The sequence below is a fragment of the Anopheles merus genome, chromosome 2L (genome assembly GCF_017562075.2).
Source record: "Anopheles merus strain MAF chromosome 2L, AmerM5.1, whole genome shotgun sequence".
Taxonomy (NCBI): Eukaryota; Metazoa; Arthropoda; class Insecta; order Diptera; family Culicidae; genus Anopheles; species Anopheles merus.
In genome coordinates this window covers 19801409-19824881 of record NC_054083.1, presented here as the reverse complement: position 1 = coordinate 19824881, position 23473 = coordinate 19801409, and the positions used below count along the sequence as shown (strand labels likewise).

Genomic DNA, 23473 nt, shown 5'->3' with positions numbered 1-23473 from the left:
TTACGGCTAAGGTCAAAATGCTAACCAAAAACGAGCAAGCAGCTAAGAACCAGTGAAATTTGCATACTTCCGTGTCGGAATTGTCGATGCCAGCCAGCAGGACGATGGTGGACGCTGGCATCACTACACTAGTGATAAGTAAATCTGCGAGCGCTATGTTCACTATGAATGCATTGCCTGCAAAAATAGGTATTGGTAATTCGGTTGCAAAAACAGTAACACTCCAACAACGGCACAAACTATATGTAAGAAGTATGCTACGACTGGGGTGGGATCGATAAGGGCGATTATAAAGCTAGAGAGAGAGAGAGAGAGAGAGAGAGAGAGAGAGAGAGAGAGAGAGAGAGAGAGAACTAAAACGCGCAAAGGGATGGGGAAGATAGTGGATGAAAAAGGCCCGAAGAAAGTGTAGTGACTAGTAAAACTGAGTAGAAGAGGCTTGTTGTTTAATGCTGAGTATTTAAAAGGTAAAAACCGTATATCACATTTGAATAGGTTAATTAGTAAAAAAAATGGGATACTAAAAGCCTACAGTTTATATAATTTGTCTAACTCTAATTTGCTACTATTTGACATCGTTAAAGTGTCATTACAATTCGATCAAACGCTAAACTGAAAACGAAAATGGCATCGCATTGCAGAAGCGTCAAAATACAAGACAGACTATGAAAAATACCTACAAAGGAGCTTTGCAAGAAAGAGGTAAAAAATACCTTTTCTCATTTAAAAATCAATATTGAATGAGCTCTAGAAGATCACCAATTTGTTCCTAAAGAAATAAAACTGACAAATGCTGCAAAAAATATGTTTTTATCGATATGTTTTGTAAAAGTGACAGAGAAAAAGTGGAAAAAGAAAGTAGCAACTGTTTGAACTATGTTTGCTCTACTTTTAGCAGTTTTTTTTTCTCTACTACACACGTCAATCCTAGTCCCCTGGACGTGAATTGACGGTTTCTATCGGTGCTAGAACTCGGTAGAGCGAAGAAAAATCAAACAGACCCAACAGAATTTTGCTGCTTCCCATGAGGTGGCAAATCTTTGGCTACAATGTTTGCTAGCAGTGAAGCAGTGAAGGCTCTAGAGCCTCTCTCTACAGATACTGAAATGGTCAGGAAAGAGAACTAGTTTTTAATAGAAGAAAATCGCGCAAAAACACTGCTAAAAGGTAGAAGCGTTGAACAAGACATCTGAGCTAGTAGTTAAAAAAATAAATAGAGAGAGCGAGAGAGATAGTGAAAGAAGAAAGGGGAAAAACGGCAAGCAAATAGACTATTTCTTATGGGAACTAGGAACAAGTTTAACTTTGAAGAGAAATCACGTCCTTTCCGTGTATGTTTTTCATTTAGCTGTGGGGTTCAGCAGAAGATTGTAGGTGGTTTGGGTGGGGAAGGGTTCGGGTTCTTGTAATGTGAGCCATTTTACAGAAGAAAAACTGAAACGCAAGCCTTCGGATTTGGGTTAGCGGGTGGTGTTTTCTGAGAATCGTGATCGAGTTTTTGGTTCTACCTTTGCTCAAATAATGGTTGGCAGCAAGAAGGTTTCAAGTGTTGTTTTGAGCTCATTTTGTACAACTCAATCACCTTTGGTACGTTAGTTCTCAACGCAGTTTTAATGAATTAATAAAAGGGATTACATGATTTTGTTTCGTAAGTATGTGTAATCCTTCTGGTAATAAATATAAACCCCGTCTTCTCAAACCCACATGGTGTGATTTAAATAATTCTACTGATATTTTCTAAATTTGCACGACAATGATAATATATCAAATTCCATTCGTTTATTCAATTTATTCGTTGAGTGAATTTCAAAGTCTAAAAAAATGACATAAATTCAGTTATTTGCAAACAGTTATAAAATGTGTAAACAAAACGATTGGCTTGCAGCTAAATATAGATGATTTTGAAGCGAAAATTGGAGGCAATAACTGAAAAAACAGGTATTAATGTAGTGACGCACGTTAGTCCTTTCGAAGCTTTTAAAATCGGAATAAAAATCATAGTATTTTAACAAATTTTCCATTGCTTACTTGTTTTGCAACATGGATTAATCATGTTTGGGACACATAGTTACGGAAACTAAGAAAACATGGCACACAATATTATTGCCTGTTAGTCAAAAAGGGAAGATTTAGTACCAGAAATATGTTATTGAGGTCCATATTTTGTTGACAATGACTGGTAAGAAGCTTGAATGTTCTGTTAGCCATCCGTAATAGCTATTTTGTGTTGTAAATTGATTACAAATACAGTGAACCCTCTCTTATTTGAGAGGCGATGGGACTGTCTAATAAGAGGGATTTTCAAATTACAGAGGTTTAAAGTGAATGAAAGGTCCATACAAACAAGAAAGAGACAGAGCATTTAGTATGCAGCCTTAACTGTTGCTATAGGAAACTGCGAACAGAATCGCTAATTTGAGCATATATCTTTCAATAACCATGGCAACACCATACTCAAATAAGAGTGACACAGATTTCAGAGGTTTTCCAAGTTAGAGAAACAAAAATGTACTGGAAATCAAGGTACTGTGCAAAATGTTCAAATAAGAGAGGTTTTTCAAATTGGAGAGGTGTCAAATAAGAGAGGGTTCACTGTATACACATTTTTTTAAAATCTGCTTATAAAGTATACACAATGTTACAAAAAAGTCATGTTGTTGTACCATGTTGTTAAAGCTTAAGGTTTTGAATCAATGATGTTATTCAATCCATTCGTGATTTTACAACCATGTTCTGGTGACTTAGAAATCTGTATTGTACGAAGATAAAATCTTCATAATGTAGGACTTTAGTAGCCACTAGAAGCGGCTCTACTATCTGTGATTGATTGGTAGTAGTACCCATAGCAGAACTAAAACGAATGTCATGAATCAATCAGAAAAATGGAATCGTTATTCAAATGATTTGATATTGATGATTTACTTATGTCTGTATAGCACGACCTCGGTGTGGAATTTCACAAAATCTCACTCAACATCCACGGGCTGTCCCCTTTCTTTTGCTGAAAACCACCGGCAAATGTAAAAGCATCTGCGTAAAGCACGATTTAACTTCGATCGTGTGCTTCGCAGCACTAAAATTAACTTTCCCAAACTGTCACACTAAAGACAAGTTGTCCCCGGGTTTCCGCCCAGTCTAAGACATGTTGCCCCTGACAGTTTCATCCGAAATGACATCCGAAACGCTCTCGCTCCTGTTTCGTTGCTTACCTCCTCCTCGTTTCGTATTTTGCCAAAGTAATCGGAGTAAAAGTAATAACCTAATTGAAAATCATGGCCGACTGGGATCAACTAGTGAATGGGCGCTAGAGAGTGGGTGGTGCGGCAAGGAGCAACGCAAACCCCATCCGCTCCTTGCGAAATCAAACAAACACGCGCGCACACACATAAATACCCACCTGCTTTCTTCAGATGGTCTTCTATCATAACGGACGATATCATGAAAACGTTGCCGATACTGCCGACGACGGATAGGCAGGCTAGCAGCAGTAATCGAGCGAGACGCGGCCATTCGGTGGAAAGTGTGACGGGGGAAACCTCTCCCAGCCCGGTGCTGCTGTCGCTTCCGCTGCCACTTCCCGTCGTCGTGTGGTGCAGATGCTGTTGATGATGTTGTTGCTGCTGTTGTTGCTGCTGCTGTTGCTGCTGCTGTTGTTGCTGCTGAGATCGGGAAGAGAGAGCTAACGAGGTTACGAACCATAAATTAGGCTCGGTCTCGTTCAGTCCCACTGCCGGCGGTGGCGTGGGTCCGGTCGTGTGCTTTGGGTCGTAGTAATGGTCGCGCTCTTGCTCGGCAGTGGGCAGGGGTGGCGGTAAGGAGGTTGTCGGTGTCCGGGAACTACTTGTTGCTGCCGTTACGAGCTGCACCAGCAGCGTTGACATGACGGCGCCAGCCAGCTGCCCGGCTGTCACTGGCCCCACGAACCCGTCCGCCGTGGGGGCGGCGGTAAAGTTTGACAGCTCGGCCGTAAGGTTGTCCATGGTGGTAAGAGTGGGTATCGTGGTTTTTTTTGTCCGGCGCGAACGTGTTTTCTTCTTTATCTTTTGATTGTTTTTCCCCTGTTTTTCTTTTGCTTGTTTTGTTTGCTTTCCGTACCGCGTTGACCGCTTGTTATCGATGTGAGGGTTTGGGTTCAAGCTCAAACGCTCTACTTGAGCACTTTCGCCTGTCTAGCACGCTGGGCTCTGTTGTTCGTGCTGGGTGTGGGTCACACTAACCGTGTTAGTGTGTTGCTGCTTTCCCGCATTTCACATCGACAGCCTTGTCCACGGCCAACACAACGGAGGTCCTGTAGAGGAAGAGGGAATAATTTTAAACCTTATTAGATCGATTAGGCCACCGTGAAGCTGTGTGTGTGTGAGCGAGTGTTTGGAAACATGATGACTAGCCGTCATCGGAAGTAGTTGATGGTAAGTTAATTTTATTCTTACGATACTTTTGAGCCGTGTAGGAATGATAACGCTTGGCAGGATGGAATACTCGATGGGAAGATGGGTGTGTGTAAACGGAAATCACTAAGGAGCGAAAGTTGGGTGGGCATTGAGGAGGGAGATGATTGCTTCCAACGATGATAGAAGAATTTCTGGCCCGAACCAGCAGATGATTGCTTGTGCTGTGTGTTGACTGGCCGGACTGGCGGCAGGATATGTTGGCGGGGTCTGTTTGTGAGGTGTCAATTGAATTTTTGCCCCGAAGGAACGAAATTACTTCGGATCGCTTGGAAGTGATGCCTGTGTCTAGAAACCGTTCAACCAAAGATCTCTCGGGAATATTGTTTTTTTCTCTATATTTTTATGCCATTTTGTTTTGGTGGAAAGTTTATTATGTAGTAGGAAAATGTTAAAGTTTGACATATAGTTTAGTTTGGCTGCACATATAAGCATCCATATTGATGTTTAACTGAATGAAACATTAAAAATGCAATGGATACATAGTACCTTTAATCATAATAAACTATTTATTTTCAGGAACCACATTGAATGCTAAAAATAATGTGAAAACAGTCAAAATTCAATTGTAGAACGCTCGATAGTTGGCTGGCAATTCAATAAAAAATCATGCATTTGTATGGAAACCCCGGCATCTGAAAAAAAATCTCAAAAATCACTAAAAAGTACATATTCATTAGTTGGCAGGGAATCGACGTTCAACCAATGAGTTCAGACTGTACACAAATTTCTTATGTATGAGGTACAAGTTAATTTGTCTTATATCACTTCCTTATCATACTAGAAACAAATTTCAAGCACTCATTTAAGTCTCTCAATCACTCCAAATTTGTTCTCAGACGCTAACCCGCGGTTGTCGTTAATTTTTCTCATTTTGAGAAACAGATAAAGCCACTCAAGCTTTATTTGGATCTTTAAATAGAATCTCTAGAGTTTTTGATCGCAAGTGTTATAAACCTTTTTCAATTATAAACATTGAAAACAATTTCCAACGTAATTTCCGAAAAGCGAACAGCACAATTGCTCATATTTCAGATAACCAATCGATGCATCGTCAATATTATCAAAGATTCTCAAAAATTCTTAAACTGATCTTGTGCCGATTTAACACACTTTGAGAACGTACGTTTCTCAAAAGATCTCATGAGTGCTTGAGAAAATGAGCGTTCAGAAACTACATGGCCCCGCGGCCGTAGATGGCGTATTGAAAAAGGGACGCAACAAATCACATTTCTTGGATGGAAAACTAAAGACAAATTATGGTTTTCTTGCTTGACTTATTATTAAAATTAAACTGGTAAAGTTCATTACAATATCAGAAAAGAATTTAATTAGTTGGTATTATTAACCCAATTGTAGAATAAAATGAATTATTGATGTTTAAAATATTGCTATTGAACATTCAAAATTATTTTCTCATTTTTAATTATAACGTTTAAATTACGTTTTTATTTTTACTAAGTTTTTCTATTGATGTTGTGGAATTAAAAACGCCCTTTTTACAAGAAAACAACCAACCTTTTTGCAGTTACTATTGCTAAAACTGTCAAAAGATGTAATATTCTGTCAAATCCAAAAAAATCCAAAAAAGCTAGTTCAAACAAAGTCTTGTGGATTTTTTCCTTAATGGTGGTGATTGGAAACAAAATGTAATGCAAACCCGTATCTTGCAACAAGAAATGGCGTTTAACAACAACGAACAAATCGGTAAACGTAAAGAAAGCAGTAAACAATAAACTAAAACAACATCAGCATTCCATCCGCGTCGCCGACCTTTCGCCCATCCTTCCAAAACACACATGAATTAATAAGTTTTCAAGCCGTGGGTATCGATTTGATCCGGTGGTACCCCTCTCCCCTGGTGGTCGTTCCTGCTGGCTTTAACACTGACCATTTCCATTACTTTTAGTATCTGGTTTTGAAGCAGAGGGCCCCGGGCTTTCGTGTTCTGAGTGGTTTGCGACCAGCTCTTCAGCTAATGGTGTCCGTCTGTCTGCACTGCACTGTGCCAACTACTGTGCGTTTGATTTTCACGACACTTTGCCCCAACGATGTACGTGTATAGCTGGGTGTGTGTTTGTTCTTTTGTTGCGCTCCAAGCAGCAGCCGCTAGACGTGCTGGGCATACGCAAGTAAGTGCTCTCGCGTGTATCATTCCTCAATTCTTATCTTATCACGTTTTGCACGCCCCGAGGCGAGTGCGCCCGTTTAGTTTGGGGGCTGTTCTACGAACTTCCTGAAACTCCCATGACGACACACTTCGAACAGGAAATGTGTATTACGAAAAGTGGAGCGCGCAGTTGGTACGTACGTGGTGGACTGTTTACTTCTCTCATACAAAGCTTGGTACGCTCAACAGTATTTGATAATAATATTGCGTTGTTGATGTATCGTCGTAAATCAGACGCTTTGTGTTGGTATAGCGAATGGGTGATAACTTTTAATTTCAGCTCAGAAACGCGTTCAAATAACTAATAAAAATACCGGAAGTGCACCGAAATGTGCAGTAAACGCAAACGGACGCACACACACCCTTGAATAGGGATTGCGTTGTTGGTGTGGAAAACGTATTTACCGCAAAACCTTTTCCGGCACTAAATGACCTCATTCGAAAGGTAATTAGAGTGATTATTTTTCTCCATTTGTGTGCACTTTGCGGGCTGAAGGTGGCGTTTTTTGTTTGTTTCGTTCGTCGCGCTTCCAAGGTTTTAGAGTGCAATTAGTGTACGGATAAAAGTGGGTTGATCGACACTCGAGAACATGCGCTTGCGATAAGGGCAAATAGGAAAAGTTTTCCTCTAATCCAACCGGAACTGAAGTATGCGAGAGGGGGAAGATTTGGTTTGGAAAGAATCAGGCTCTCTATGGCTGTGTGTGTGTATTTTCCTCGTCTATTCTATTTCTATTTGTTTTTAACGCCCCAGAGCGCGGCTGGGCGAGTGTTTCGTTGCACTAAGAAGTACAAACCACCAGGCGTCTCCATGGTGAGTGGCACTCAAGCGCTTTCCGTTGATTTCTTTCGTCTGTTCGTTTCCATTAATGGGTGGTCTGTTGAATGGGCTTGGTAAGTAAAAGTTTTTTCATTAAATTTGCATACCCAGGCTTGTTTGTGGGGTGGTAGGCACTCCACTCCAGGTGGGTGTGATTAAACCACGCTCCCTAAAGGATTGGCAAACAAACACAGCCGAACCGGTGCAGTTCCCATGGAGCTGATGCATTATCGTGCCCGTTTCAATTCGATCTCTCTCTATCTTTCCCCCTCTTTTTCGCACCACCATCGAAGCGGGCGATTCTAAATTGAGCCAAACCTCGTTCTGCTCATCCATGGAAGCCTTCCGGGTGGGGTGGTTTATTTCCCGATCAGACATCCGGCCCTCATCATCTCGATAAGACGCATCGAGTGCTTTATCGTTGAGCGAATTTAATTATTTTCTCGCTCGCACTCCACATCATCCCCTCGCCCGGTCAAAACGACACAAACAGACATCGTTGCAAAGCAGAGTTTGGGAAGAGCTTTGCTGCTAAGCGGTGCGAGACCGGACGCAGCACGAGGATCGTGAGCGCAAAGCGTAATCGTAATAAGCGACCCCATTTACGGACGCATCTCGGGTCCGCTCGTTTGGTGGGACTTGCCAGAAGATGGCACCACTGACGACAAAGACGGGGGGGGGGGGATATGATTGAGCACTTGCCGTCAACGGGTTTCTTTTGACGCTGTACAACTTAGTGGGTCAGGAATCGATGGCGAAATAGATGGATGGGATGGGTGGGCTGAGGCGTCGGGGTTAAGTTTTGCTATCCCAATCCAAATAGCCACAACCTGTAATCCTACCACATTGGTATCCATTTTGTTGAGGATGGAAAAAAAACGGTACAAAATCGTTTGCCGTTTGGATAATTCTTGGCCTTCGTTTAGAAAAACGAAACTGTGCAAAAAAATATAGAGAGAGCCTCACACATGCGGTGGTAACGGTGGAGCTATTTGTTTAATGTTGGCGGGTTCGAAGGTGCTGAAAGCAGTGAAACCTTTTTTCACGAAAGGCGAGAGTTAAATTTGGTGTGATGACGGTCAAGGACCTATCCTCTTTTAACCAGCGCAAGGGTAAGAAAGTGTTCGAGATTTTACAATCCAGTTCGTAGGAAAAATACAATCCATTAGGCATAGGCATGAGTAAATTAATTTTATCATTTTTAGTGAGCGATGAACTTTTTAGAAGGATAAATTGTATAGTTTTAAAAAATGTAGGAAGAGGAACATTTTGCAAATAAATGTTATTTACGTTGCATCCTTCCGGGGTAAGATGTGAGTTTGGGACATTTTTGTGTTACGTAATTTATGAATTTATGGAGTTTTCAATAACTAAATATGATCTAAACCAGTGATGTCAAACCCGTTTTGGGTCGCGGGCCGGATTAGATTTGAAAATATTCGGGCCGCAGTTGAGCGGTGTTGACTGGGTAGGTGGCTGGGTTAGGCGGTGAATAAAATTCTACCTTTTTATACTAAAATATATCATTAAGATATTTTGTGTTTTTGTTTTTTTGTTTTTTTTTTCCATCACCCATCACTACACCGCATTGCTTTCAGCGAAAATAATTAAGGACTTATTCTTTGACCTAGAATCGTATCTACATTTTTTCCTAGCCTTTTTTACAACTTTTCATCACAAATACTCCACCATCTTTAATTGAGTATAAATAAGATATATGGAATGCTCTGCATATATGCTCTGTAATGGGATGGGATCCGAAGCCCCATTGAGGGATAATACAGGCTCGTCGTGCAGAGTGGTAACATGTGTCACCACATATCCAAGCTTGGGTACACGGGCTTGACCCAACCCCTCGGGCGGATGGTGGCACATGGCGAACCAGGAGGGGGGTGGGTATCCCGGGAAACTGGGTGCCTGAACGTCGGGGGGGCAACCCGACGCTAAAAAAAACGGTCACGTGGGCGCGGGGCCAGTCACCCAGTCCCATGAATCAACGACTACGGAAAGCCACAGAAGTTTTCGAAACGGACATCCCGATACCGACCATACGCAATGCCCCCGGACTACTCTGAAAATGGGCTCATGGAACGTACGCACTCTAAACGAAGCCGGAGCCTTGAAAAAACTTGATGATGCCCTAGCCACACTGAGCATGGACCTCGTAGCTTTACAAGAGATTCGGTGGCTAGGGAACGGTGTGCACAACAGGCGTGGTAAGCATTGCTACGACATATACTACAGCTGCCACGACCGCCACCGCGTGCTCAGAACGGGTTTCGCCGTAGGTCCCCGGTTGAAACCCGCAATCATGGATTTCAAGGCTATAAACGATAGGCTATGCACCCTGCGCATGCGAGGCAAATTCTTTAATATAAGCATCATAAACGTTCACGCCCCTACCGAAGATAAAGAGGAAGAGGAGAAGGACCTTTTTTACGGCCGCCTCGCTAGAATCGTAGATGCGTGCCCCAGGCGTGACCTCATAATCATCCTGGGGGACTTCAACGCAAAAGTCGGTAGGGAGCCAATGTACCGCCAATACACTGGCTATCACATTCTGCATGAGCACAGTAATGATAATGGTAGTAGATTGGTCCAGTTCGCCGCAGCGAACAATCTGGTTGTAGGAAGTACCAAATTTGCGCGCAAAAAAATCCACAAGATTACATGGGCGCACCCGGGTGGAGAATCCTTCAACCAGATCGACCACGTGTTAATAAGCCGCCGACGACAGTCGAGTCTGTTAAATGTCAGAACATATCGAGGAGCCAATATCGATTCCGATCACTACTTGGTTGGCTTAGTGATACGTTGTAGAATCGCCCGCCCCCGCGCCAATGGGGGCGGAGAAAACACGCAGCCTCGGCTCAACACGGACTCTCTAAGGGACATTACTGTCCAACAGGAATTCAAAACCGCTTTAGAAGAGTCTCTACTACCAGAAGACAGATACGAAACTACGAGCGAGAGGTGGAACGCTCTAAAAACAAAAATAATAAACTGTGCAAGAAATATACTCCCACCACGTCGTGGCAACACCAAATCTGGCTGGTTCGACGATGAATGCAGACAAGTGACCGAACGTAAGAATGCTCCATACCGAGCAATGCAGCAACGGCATAGAACGCGGGCATGCGCAGAGGAATATCCACGGCTCAGACGCGAAGAGAAACGAGTTCACCGCTCCAAGAAGCATGCTTTGGAAGAGCAAAACATGCGGGAACTCGAGCAAACCAGAGAGGCGTACGGACCGACACGAAAGTTTTACCAAGCGATAGCAGGTCACCGAAACAACGTTGTACCTAAGGTAACCTGCTGTCGCAACAAGGATGGAGATCTGGTCAGTAACCAGCCAGAGGTCCTCTCGCGGTGGGCTCAGTACTTTGATGAATTACTCAATGACCAGTTTAGCGAACAGCTAGAAGCGCCACTAGCAGATAGTGTCATGCTACTGCCACCTAGCATAGAAGAAACACGAAAGGCTATCCGTCGGCTGAAAAATAACAAGGCACCCGGAACCGACGGAATTGCAGCCGAACTGGTCAAGAATGGAGGTGCACGACTAGAAAACGAGATTCATCAAATTGTTACTGAGGTGTGGGATAGCGAATCGATGCCTTGTGATTGGAATCTCGGCATCATCTACCCCATATACAAGAAGGGAGATAGGTTGGACTGCAACAACTACAGGGGTATTACGGTGTTGAATAACGCCTATAAAATATTCTCCCTGATCCTTCAGGATCGCCTTGCCCCGCACGTCGAAGAGATAGTCGGAAACTATCAAAGAGGATTCCGAAACGGAAAATCTACCACTGATCAGATCTTCACCATGCGGCAGATCTTGGAGAAGATGGCTGAATACAGACACGACACATACCATCTCTTCATTGACTTCACAGCCGCATAGCACGATAGCATAGCCAGGGTAAAACTGTATGACGCTATGAGCTCTTTTGGAATCCCGGCCAAACTGATAAGGCTAGTTAGAATGACTATGACCAACGTCACATGCCAGGTGAGGGTGGATGGAAAACTCTCAGGACCTTTTGCTACCACCAAAGGTCTGCGCCAGGGGGACGGGCTTGCTTGTCTCTTATTCAACCTGGCGCTAGAGAGAGCCATCCGTGACTCGAGGGTGGAGACTACGGCAACCATCTTCTATAAGTCAACCCAGATCCTGGCATACGCTGATGATATAGACATCATTGGTCTGCGGCTCTCCTATGTAGCAGAAGCCTACCAAGGGATCGAGCAGGCGGCAGAGAACCTCGGATTGCAGATAAACGAGGCAAAGACCAAACTGATGGTGGCAACATCAGCGGGCCCGCCAACAAATAATCAGAATCTACGTAGGCGTGACGTGCAGATAGGTGAACGCACTTTTGAAGTCGTGCCACAATTCACCTATCTGGGATCAAAGGTCAGCAACGACAATAGCATGGAAACTGAGTTGCGCGCAAGGATGCTGGCTGCCAACCGGTCATTCTACAGCCTGAAAAAGCAGTTCACCTCAAAGAACCTGTCGCGACGGACGAAGCTGGGACTATATAGTACCTATATAGTACCAGTACTCACATACGCCTCTGAGACATGGACATGGAAGGTGCTCAGAAGGATACTTGGCCCCGTATGTGTGGAAGGACAATGGAGGAGCCGCTATAATGACGAGCTATACGAGATGTACGGCGACCTCACTGTCGTACAGCGTATAAAGCTCGCCAGGCTCCGGTGGGCTGGCCATGTTATACGCATGGAAACGGACGACCCAGCCCGTAAAGTCTTTTTATGCCGTCCACAAGGACAGAGGAGGCGTGTTAGGCCCAAATTGAGGTGGCAAGATGGCGTGGAGGCGTCCGCAAAGCGGTTGTAGCGCCGGATAAGTAAGTAAGTAAGTAAGATATATGGAAATACAATTAAAATAAAGACAGCGGGTTTAAAGGAAAAGAGATGTCCAAGTTCCAATCGGTACATCATACAATTCACGCCTTTTTGTGGTGCTTGGCTTTTCGTGATTTTTAAAGATATCGGGCAGATTTTTGCAGAAGCCTAACTAAAGAGTACCCTCATCAATGAAGTGAAGAAAGTTGTATTCCGATATATAGCTTCCGATATTTCCAGAAAGTCTTAAATAAGAAAATGAGTGAAAATAGGGAAAAATATGATTCCGACCTTTGGGAGCCGCCAGCAAAAATAAACTAATACACATGCTACATGCCAACTTCGCGGATACCTTCCCAAAAACACCCACTATGAATAACTTACTTCACACTCCGTTAATCGAACAATTGAGACTGAATGTTTAAAAGAAACGATTTTTTTTAAACATTAAACATGTCATAAAGAAAACAGAGCTGAAAAACTGAAAGAACTAGTATACCACATTATATCGTATTGGAGTTGGAAGGACTCTAACTCCTGTCGGACACTCGTCAACATATTAAATCGAAAATATGTTTTATTCTTCTTTCAAAAATTGACTTTTGAAAAATGTTCCTTTTCATATCTTATTTTATATTCAAATATTTAACTGCTGTTAAAAAAGAAAATATAATTGAACAAATGTCTTATTTTCATCTTTGTAACATCATGTCCAGCGAAAAAGGACACGTTTTCTAACGAGGAAATAACGAATCACCTTTGTAACGCTTGTTTCACTGTTGCGCATTTTACTTCCGATGCTGCCATCGAAACAATGATGGTTTTACGTTACTAGAATGTTTATGTCGGATTAGCTATTGTTAGAAAGAAACGTAGGATGGAGGGAGTGCCACTCGCCCGACGGTACTGCATACGCGTGAGGTAAAAACATAATTTATTTCGATGATGATATCCGGTCCCGTGCCCAATTTCTCCCATCACACGCCCTCCGGAAGTGATGGACGGTGTGTGGCGCTTCGAAACGAAACGAAATGTTTTATTCATACGATAGGCTATTAACGGGATTGTTATTAGTTTTTTGTTGCGCTGGTTGTTGTTGTTGTTGTTGTTGGATCGTTTACACACCTCGCTATCTAACATTATAGGCGTCCATGGGTTTGATGAATAGTGTGTGTGCAAGTGACATCACCATCGGGCGTAACAAAATCGACAGTATGATATCGCTCGCACCGATAACGGGGACAACGCCCTACAATCTACGTTGTTGCTATTTTTGTTTTGCTCCCCTTAAAACAAGGCAGCAACTAGAAAAGGCGTGTGACCAACGCCATCGAAGTGGTGGGAGCGGTTGCTTTTAATGAAGCGTTTTGCTCTCTGCACTCTAGAACTTTGTACTACACCGGGTAGTAAAAACGACGATGCATATCATTTGCGACGATGTGCAGCAGTACGGTAGCAGCTTGATAATGGCATCCAATTTTGTATCACTATTCTCCAAAGAGTACAAAGCAACAGTGTGCTTGAACGTTGACGAATGAACTCCCTGACATCATTAATTCACAACGGCACTAATGATAGCGTTGAGGGGAACGCTTCAATTTTGCGTAACAGGGTTTAGCGTGTGCAATGGGGGTTCGTAGCAGAAGAGGAGTGTGTTGGCTGAGGTTACTTCTGGGAGATATATTTATAAATAACCGAACTATGCTATTTATTTTTGAAACTTAAAATTTGTAAAAAATGCCTCTTAGTTGTAGGTTCGATCAGGTTAGCTGGTATTTAACTGCGTAAAACGTTTTTTTTTAAATACAATTAATGTTATGTGACTCTTTCTATTCCGGATCGCGAAAATAAAATCGATTTTGGAACGCAAAATTGTTTCTATAAAATCGTATTGGTCTAACATAGTGGCAACCAACTGTCAATTAGGTATGGAAAATGCATCTCGGTTGATGAATACTTCCACTGACACAAACTGAAATGTTTCTTATTTTAATCAACAAAAAGGCCATTGGTTGTTTGCAGCTACATTTGATACATAATTGGAAATGTTGAAATTGGGTTTTACGTATTTAAAATGACGGATTTAATATTTTTGAATTGTCTAGACTCTAGAGCGGCGGTTTTCAACCGGGGGGGGGGGGGGGTTTGTGTTCAATGGGCATAACATGATTATTCGTGTTTTAAAACAAAATATTGAAAAGATATATTTCATTCAATAATCTACGGAAGCTGAATATTATAGAAGGTTGTTGTTGGAATTTGAATAATTATTTTCGAACTTTAATTTGAATTGTACATGAAACAAAGCGTTAGGAAACTAAGATAAGGTTATAAACTACTCGACGTTAGAAACTGCTCGATCTGCATGAATCATGAACTGCATGAATTATTATATACAAAAAAAGGACAAACGAATATACAGTTGCAAACCGACCAGCGATAAAGGTGTACATTTTCCTATTCAAATTTCCTCCAAATATCACAGCCAGCCCCTTTTCGTGAATATATTTCACAGTTGTTGAAATAAAAAATGGCAGTGCAAAAACTGTGTATGAAATCCAGAATAAACTGATAAAGCTGCAAAATGATTTTGCAAAATGATGAAGAAGCGTTTTAAAAAAATATCCTTAGAGTTGTGGGTTTTGATCAGCAACTCGTTGTATAATGTTGCGAACACGACTTTGCCAACTTAAGTCACCAACTAAACACCACTAATCACCAACTTAAGACAATAGACGAGGCATCCAAAATGAGTTGCAGTTCTCACTAGAATCAAAATACCCCTATAAACCCTGTAATTTGTGTTTTCCATAAAAGAAACTGTACCAAATCTTGAACTATAAACTGCTTAAGCAGTGTAAAACTTACACTTATTTTTTTTCTTGTGGCACAACAACCGCTGCCGGTCAACCACTAGTGAAGTGGGCTTGGCTTTCAGTGACTTTTTGTTGCCGTAGCAGGATAGTCAGTCCTACGTATGGGAGCACGGTCTATTCGGGGCTTGAACCCATGACGGGCATGATGTTAAGTCGTTCGAGTTGACGACTGTACCACCAGACCGGCCCTAAATAATTGTAAATAATCGACACTGTAAATAATTGTTGCGAAGATCATGAAATCATGTTTAACTCCTTGTGAATCAATTTTTGACCAGTAAACCAGTATGTCGAAGATATCTAAGATGGAGTGGTCTACCATAAGCCAGACAGGCTTTGTACCATTATTATACCGAAATTCATTTGACCAAATTCAAGTTGTTGCTCAAGTTCAATTCTGTTTTCGTTTTGTATATTTCTAATTCATATTCAACATTTTCATAATGTAAAATAATACAACATGCAATAAACCCTCATCTTAAAAACGCTCCTTCTACGGCAAAGTTCAGGAAGACAAGAGCGACAATTGTTGATAGCAAGTGCCGAGCGGACAAGCAACCTGTCGTCGCAGGAGTATCTGCACGTTTAAGCTTTAAAGTTATGGATCCTTCCGGGCGTGCAGACGAGTCGAAAAGCACAGCAAACCGTTATCTAAATTTGGTCATTACAACCGAAGCGAACATCACCCTTATTGAGGTCACCGCCAGTATCACCGCGGCAAATACTGCGAAAACCAACAAAGAAAAGTCAGTAAGACGAAACGGCACATCGCACCCCGGTAAGCATAAACCGGTGATGCGCGAAAAGCGAGAAAAGCACAACCAAAATGTCCTCATTTGTTGCCGTCCGCGTTGTCGGCACACTTGGGTGGTATGCTGCGGTCGGTGAGCTGTTTAGCACGTGGTTTAAGGCGTTTTTTCTCTCTGTTGGTTGTTGCACACAGTACAATTTAGCCGCGCGTCTCGGTGACCGTCGGTGCGGAACAAGAGCAATTAAGATAGCGCAGCGAAGGAGTTGTGAACCGTTTCGGTGGCTCGTTTGAACTTCAGCCGTCGTCCAGCATTTGGAAGTGTTGGAATTTATTGCATGAAATGGAATAGCGGACAGGAAGATCGTGAAGCGATAATCAACGGCACTTCTAGCGGCACTTCTTTGCCCAGATGAAAGAGACAGAAAACGGATGAAATTAATTAAGCATTGTTTAATGCACTCTTTTTAAGCTGAAATTTATGACGTTTACGAAAGCTACTTTGGCATATTCTACTGCTGAAACTTCTAAATGAAAGGACTGTAAGTACCATAGTTGCTTACACTCATTTTTATATGGTACTGTCTTCTATTTTCAGACTGCCGCGGAACGATGGACAGGCTTCCGATAATGTTTTTCCGCGAAAAAAAAACTAACAAACTTTGTTAATCGAGAAAATCTTGCACCTTTTCTCCGAAACAATCACTTTTCCGAAGCAATCATTTCAAATCAAGCAGAGACTTGCTAACAGAGTACAACTGGTGATTTCTAACTGCTTTCTCACGACGACGTCCATCCTCTTGGACCTGGACCTGCTATTTTCAGAAGCGATCTGAATCTTTTATGCGCTTTAGCGGTCTTCGGCCCCTTGTTCAACTTGCACGACAACTTCGACATTCCGGGACGGTCCAAACCCCGGGAAGCGAAACGTAACGCGCTGGACAAAAGTCACAATGGCTCGGTTTCTATAGATTGGCTATGAAATTTTGTGGCCCAATCTTTACGCCCCGCGGCACAGATCGAAAGCAGCTTTACCACTCCGGTGAACCAACCGCCCGCATTCTCCCCTGTGGTCCCTTATGGCCCTGTTGTTTGATTTTCGATAGCGTCATCGTTCCCGGGGAACACAATAATGGAGCTGAAACGTTTTTACACTTCTTACATTATGCAGTCGATTGCGCACGAAAAGATTGCGCCCCACAAGTCGATGGCTTTTTGATGGTGCGAATCTTAGCCGGGTCGTTTGCACACTTGCACACCGTTTGTACACTTTTTTTACTGGACTTGTCAGCTGCGTTGATTTGCGTTGAGTCGGTCAAGACTAAAGTTTAATTTTTGTTTGCTTATTCAGCTTGTTTATCTGTGTTTTGATGGTATATTTCCTTATTGTCTTTGTTTTATATGTAGATCATGATTTTTAATATTTGCCATCATCTTGCTGTAGTTGCTACAAGTAACTTCGGAAAGCATAAAACCAATAAACAAGCAAATGCACTAGATCAGGGGTCGGCAGACTTTTAAGCTGCCGGACTAAGGCCGGATAGAAGATGCTCATGAACACTGCGGGTCGAATATCGGACATAAAACCTAAAATTTTGTTTCATATAGAAGTTTTTTTTTTTGTAAAATACGAAACTTTTGACCTAACTGGTGTTAGCTACGAACTAATTTGCAAATTATAGTCTATACTCAGTCAATAGTAAATATTATTATTTTCGTAATTTCCTTAAATAATTTTGCTCTACACATGGTACAACAAAGCTAAAACTAAACACCACAGGTATGCATCAAAATTAGGCCAGGAATTCCTTAAATATATTTTATTTTCTTACAGCAACTTATTCCTATATCAATTACTATAACTTTATTTGACTACATGCAAAAAATTTCTTTGTATATTGGACACGCAATAACTTTACTTATTGACTAAAACCAAGGAAATGAATTCGTGAAAATGGTGTACGAATACGATGCAATTTGCAAAAGTCTATAATGCTGCTCATTACCATCGAAATTAAACGTACAATTTTCAATTCAACATAGCTTTTTAAAATAAGATGGTTTTACCAATAAATCGTATATATAATTTTTTTTTTTACTTTTTAAGCTGGAAATTTTCCACTATAATCCACTATAATTTTTGGCATATTATTAGTTTTTACATTTTTTACGGGAAGTAAACATTTTCCAACAGTCTCCATCGAATCTTTTCGGAAAGCAGTTGATGAAAAGTTGTTCGAAATACTGTGTTTCTAACTATTTTTACTTTTTATAGTGGATCGCCGTTTGATCCGGTTTATAGGGACTCGATCTCACCCGGATACTCAAATGGGCCCAAGTGTGTTTTATAGACACGAATTCGTTTTTTTTATAATTTCCATCACATTTGGCAAATATGTAGCATTTCTGTATGAATATCATTTTTGCTTGAGGGAAATGTTCAAATTTGGCATGAATACGTTATGGTCTCCTTCTTCTACTTCTTCTTCTTCTTCTATTTGGCGTATCGTCCCTACGCGGTCATGCCGGCATGTACAGGCTTTCGAGACTTATTCAGTACCACGCAGCAGGACAGTCAGTCCTTGCTATGGGGCACGGTTAATTCTAGTATTGAATCCACACCACCCCACGCCGGGCATGCTGTTAAGTCGTGCGAGTTGATGAACTACGGGACCACCCTAATTCGTTACGATATTATGGTCCTGCTCGGCACACCATGCCAATCTTATAGCAAGTAAATGCCAATACAAAATAGTTGGGTTCATTGAATAGAAATCTAAAATGGAATAAAAATGTATGATGGTCGTTTTAATCATTTAATACTTGAAAAACTGCCAACAAAAACTCTGATTAAAAGGAATCACCTTCAACATTTCCTTTACAGTGTAACACATACCGAACGACTACTGACCTAAAAAATGAACCAGCAAAAAAAAGCACACTGTGTATCGTAATTAGGTGCACCATGTGTGCATACTTTCACGGACTACTCCCCTTCCTGAATCCCTTTCCTCCTAGGTACAACTTCAAATGGTAAAAGTTGTGCTGACAAAATTGGAGAGAAAAAAAGCCCCACAACCAACCATTCATTCCAACATTTCCTTCCAACGTCCGTCACATCCGTGCAAGTGGACAGGCTCGCATTGACAAGGACTCGTATACGTATTTTGCCCCTTTTTGCAGGAACGAGCCAAAACAAGAACATCTCTCGTACCAAGAATTTATCAAACTTTAAAAACCATTTGCTCGTAAATGGTCGCATGGTCGAACAGTGTGGCTCGTGGTAGGAAAGTTTTGCTCCAGGGTGGTGCTTTTTGATGGTATAATTTTCACATATTCATCTTGGTGTAGGCTATTTTCGGGCTGCAATTGGGTGAGCGTGTCCGGAGCGAAAAGGTAGCACGGCCAATCGCAACGTTACGAAGAATCGGTTACACAGTACCAGAATACCGTAATAAATCTTCGCAACACATTTTCCAACCTAACCAACCCCAAGTGATGGCCATAAATTTCATTCCGATAAACCCGTGGTATTGTATTTTTTTTCTTTTTACTCCCCCAGAATCAGTTCACCGTTCCGGGAAAGGGGAAATTGTTTTGGCATACCTTTTGGCTTGAGGACAGAAAACTACGACTGTGGGATTATTCGTTGTCGAAAATGAGTAAAGTATGCTAAAGTTGTTCCATCATTTGGTCACTCCTGTAGGATAGTTTCGTTCCAATGACTCATGGAGTTAGTTCTAGTTTATTTTACCGAGAGTTAACATGTTATCAACAACAACGGTACGAAAACGTTCCATTTCTGCAAAGAGAGTAAAACAGCCTCAACGATCACCGAGAAATACCTTCATTATGTTTTATCGCCATTTTAACTGCAGCTATAAAAATTAGTCCAACAATTACGCCGCGTAGGGCCCATTTTAGCATCTACCAACGGCTAATATTACGCACCCCACAGTTCCCGTGGCATAAATTTCCTTCCCTTCGCTGGCTCAAACTCACGATATGCAAATTGTGTATTTTTTAACTTCAAAGAATTATGAACGCCGGCGCGCAGGGTTTGATGTTTCATTGCGTTTCATTCCAAATAAACAACAAGCGCGAACAACGAATGCCGCGCAATGTGATACTCTTGTTGGACATTGCCACCGTGTGCGGACATTGAAAGGTGAAACTTTTTTCTTTGTCTTGCCATGCGGGGATAATCCACGAGGGCGAGAAAAATATAGGTTAGCCCATTTCCGACCACCGCGAAGGCTCCGGTTTCACTTTTGATAAAACGTTTCCGACGAATTGGAAAGACCATCAAAGAACCGTTTTTTAGGAAGCGAAGATTTTGCGTTTATCATTATTCACCCTGCTTGCTTGCCACACACACACACACACACACAAAGGTGCTTTGTAAAGGTGCAAAGGTGGTCAAGCTCAGACGATTGCGTCGCGCGGGGTAATCTACGATTAATAACGGTGGTCATTCGCTGTACTTTCGTCTTGTCTGTGTTTGCGGGAAGCAATAAATCGCGCTTCATCCTGACTGGATGTACACTTTTTTTTTCTTCGCAGGTGAAGTGAAGTTTAGTTCGTCTTCATTTTTGCTACGGCTGAAGAGGATGCGATTTGTACGCGGAAGAAAAGAAATATCGTTCTCATTCATTTCTATAACATAACGGGAGCCTGGAAATAGAAATATTATTGAGGTGAGTATACACTTTTACACACCGCTGGAGGAGAATGCTTCAGGAAGGAATTCTGAGTCTGGAGTATGCGGGTGATTAGGTAGACTGAATGTATGCTCTTTTGTCTACAAAAGCACTTAGACTAATGGTTTGTCGACAGGGAGCAATAAAATATGAAGAATCATAGGGAAGTTTACGTTTATGTTGTTTGAAGCAGGCTCAGAAATTGGGGATGTATCAAACTTAATAAACATTGTGGAAAGTGTAAATTAATACAGCTTTAGTTTCCTCTACCATAGGGAGGCTTTTGTTTGCTGCTTTTTGTTCCATAGTTGGCATGGTTTTAATGAATACAGTGCGTTTAGTACATTTGTTTTTCATCAATCTACTTAAATGTAATCGGGAATAATATTACAAAAAGGGTGGTCAATTAAATTTTAAGTGTATAGGATTGTAAGGCTTGACTATGTACAAAGTTGTTAGATTTAGTTGTTCAAAATATTACTTATTTGTCCTACAGAAGATAAATTGCACATAGAACATTGAAATTTGGCACAGCTTGCATAGTGCGATAAATGTATTTAACGTTCATTTAATTTTTGTGTTAAGCTCTCTGAAAATAAATTCAAATTTCGTTCCACACTCTATAGTAAAGTTTCTTATGGATATATAGAGTAGATGCTTTTTGGAATTGAATTTTACGTAAAGTCAAACTATTTTATCATTAATTTCGTCATTTTTATTATGTAATGCTTTGGCGATTTAGGCCAGCTCCCATGTCGTAAACAAACATTCATGATATCAATTGCTGATAATAAACAGATTATAAAAGAAATAGCTGGAAACCCATAGAGAAAGTCGTGTCTTCACTCCGAAATTTATTGATTGCTTGGTGAAGTGGAAATATCGTTCTGATACGAGAATTATGGTTCAATGATTTTTACTTCAAATATCATGCAATAGCATTGTATGTTATTGTTGTGCACCAGGGCAAACTTTGTGACCTAGACAATGGTAGATAAATAAACTAGAATCACTTGCGTTGAACGTTGATACGTTGATCACCAAGCGTAATATCCATTGTTATGTGCAATATCACCAAGCTCGTGCATCGATTGCTATTTTCAAAAGTAAACTGAATTGTTTAAAAAATAACTATGTTGAGGGCTATTTGACGCTATCTTTAACTGATGAGTGAACGTTTGAGTCTCGTTTTCATAACAAAATACTAACGAGACTTGTACAGCTTCGTATTACTACAGCTTGATTTTTGTCTAAGGAAAATACAATTTTTGTTAAAAAAGTCAAAATAATACAGTATTTATTTTAACTTTTCCAAAGTCATCGTGAGCCGCATTATAAGCTCGCGAGGGCCGTGCGGGTTTGTGAGACCCCTATGTGAGAAGATCAGACTTAAATAATGATTTGATTCGAGGTTTTATTCATATGGTATTTCACCTACATACCTGTAATTGTATAACGGAATAAATTGCAATGCATCATGTTTTTCTATTGTAACTTTCACATCCAAAAAAAAAAAAATACATTATTTATCCTTTCAGCGTCATGGTGTGGAACAATAGAGCAGGAAAAGTACATGGCAAGTAGCTTCCAAAAATGGGTACGATGTCTGTTACGTGTGACCTCGATGTAAAGGCCCGTGGTACGTGCTGGAAAGGAATTACTTTTGTTCCACTTTAAGCTTTCATTGTCGAGAAAACATGTCACGTACCTTTTCCGCAGCAATAAATTGCACCGAAAGTCGGTCCCAACGCGGAATTCACCTACATTTCGTTGATTTCAATTTTGTCCTGGTCATTCCACTGGAATAGTCAGGATTGATCACCTGACTATAAAGAATCAGTTTTCTTTTTGCACGACCGGGATTGAACGTAACAAAATGACTGTTTAAAGAAATCGAAATTAAATAAGAGAAGTAAATATATGAAGATTTAAGGGTAATAGTAATAGATGAGAATAAGTACTGCAATACTATAAATATTAGATATTGCAATTTAATTTTAAAAGATTTTTCAGCGTAAAAGACATCGTCCATCAAAATAAATAATTCAAATAGGAAAGGTTCATCCAAAATGATCGATGATTCCGAATCGGTATTTGATAAAATTAGCCGAAATTTGGTTGGATAAAACCTTTCCTCTCCTGTGAGTAATTGAATTGAACATAATCTCAGCTATCGAGCTTTCAGACCCACATACCGTCTCTCTTACCTTATTTGACCGTTTTTAATATAAAATGATTACCTTCATCGCACGAATCGGTGCCGAAAAAGGAAATCGGTCTTGCACCATCACGAGCAAACAAAGCCATCAGCATCGAACATCGAGTTACGTTGCTGCTGTTGTGGCGTCGAACAGAAGCTTGTAAAATCTCATCGAATGCGAAGGTAGTGAACTCGTGTGCTTTGATTTGCATATTTTATGCATTATTCTTGTTTGCCATCGTTAGCTTTCCCGGTGCTTTCGATTATCACGGAGATGGAGGGAGAGGGCGAAGGAAGAATTGCGTTTGTTGCATCGTCCAAGGATCGTCCGGATTCCCAGGACGAAGAGTTGTTTCAGTGGGCCTTCCGCCTTTGCAAATTCGCAAACGCAAAAGCTCACGAGGACGATGGTTGACTGAGACTGTCAATAACAAGGGCGGTGTTTCACCGGAACACAATCGAGTGTTAGGCAAGCTCCACTGCTCTGACCGGTATGATAAAGAACGAGATATTGCTATTCCCCACCACAGCTTTTAGTCCATTTTTCTTGTGCACTTCCGCCGGTCTGCTAGGTCGATGGGCCGTTTTTCTTGGGGCATAAATTTTCCATACCACGACTGCCGATGA

At 41.3% G+C, this 23473-nt stretch overlaps 1 protein-coding gene across 2 annotated transcripts in view; it reads right to left on the bottom strand.

The window, feature by feature from the left end:
• The window catches only part of LOC121591838 (melatonin receptor type 1B-like), a 51489-nt gene that overhangs the window by 8394 nt on the left and 19622 nt on the right, over positions 1-23473 (bottom strand). The window contains exons 1-3 of one of the 2 annotated variants that reach the window (XM_041912865.1): positions 4431-4539; positions 3398-4288; positions 5-177 (exon numbers count right to left, since the gene is read on the bottom strand). In XM_041912865.1, coding sequence (XP_041768799.1) covers positions 5-177; positions 3398-3980 — 756 coding nt within the window. In that variant the 5' untranslated portion in view covers positions 3981-4288; positions 4431-4539. Of the gene's footprint in view, positions 1-4; positions 178-3397; positions 4289-4430; positions 4540-23473 lie in introns of those variants that run through there. The other variant, XM_041912864.1, reaches the window with a different exon arrangement.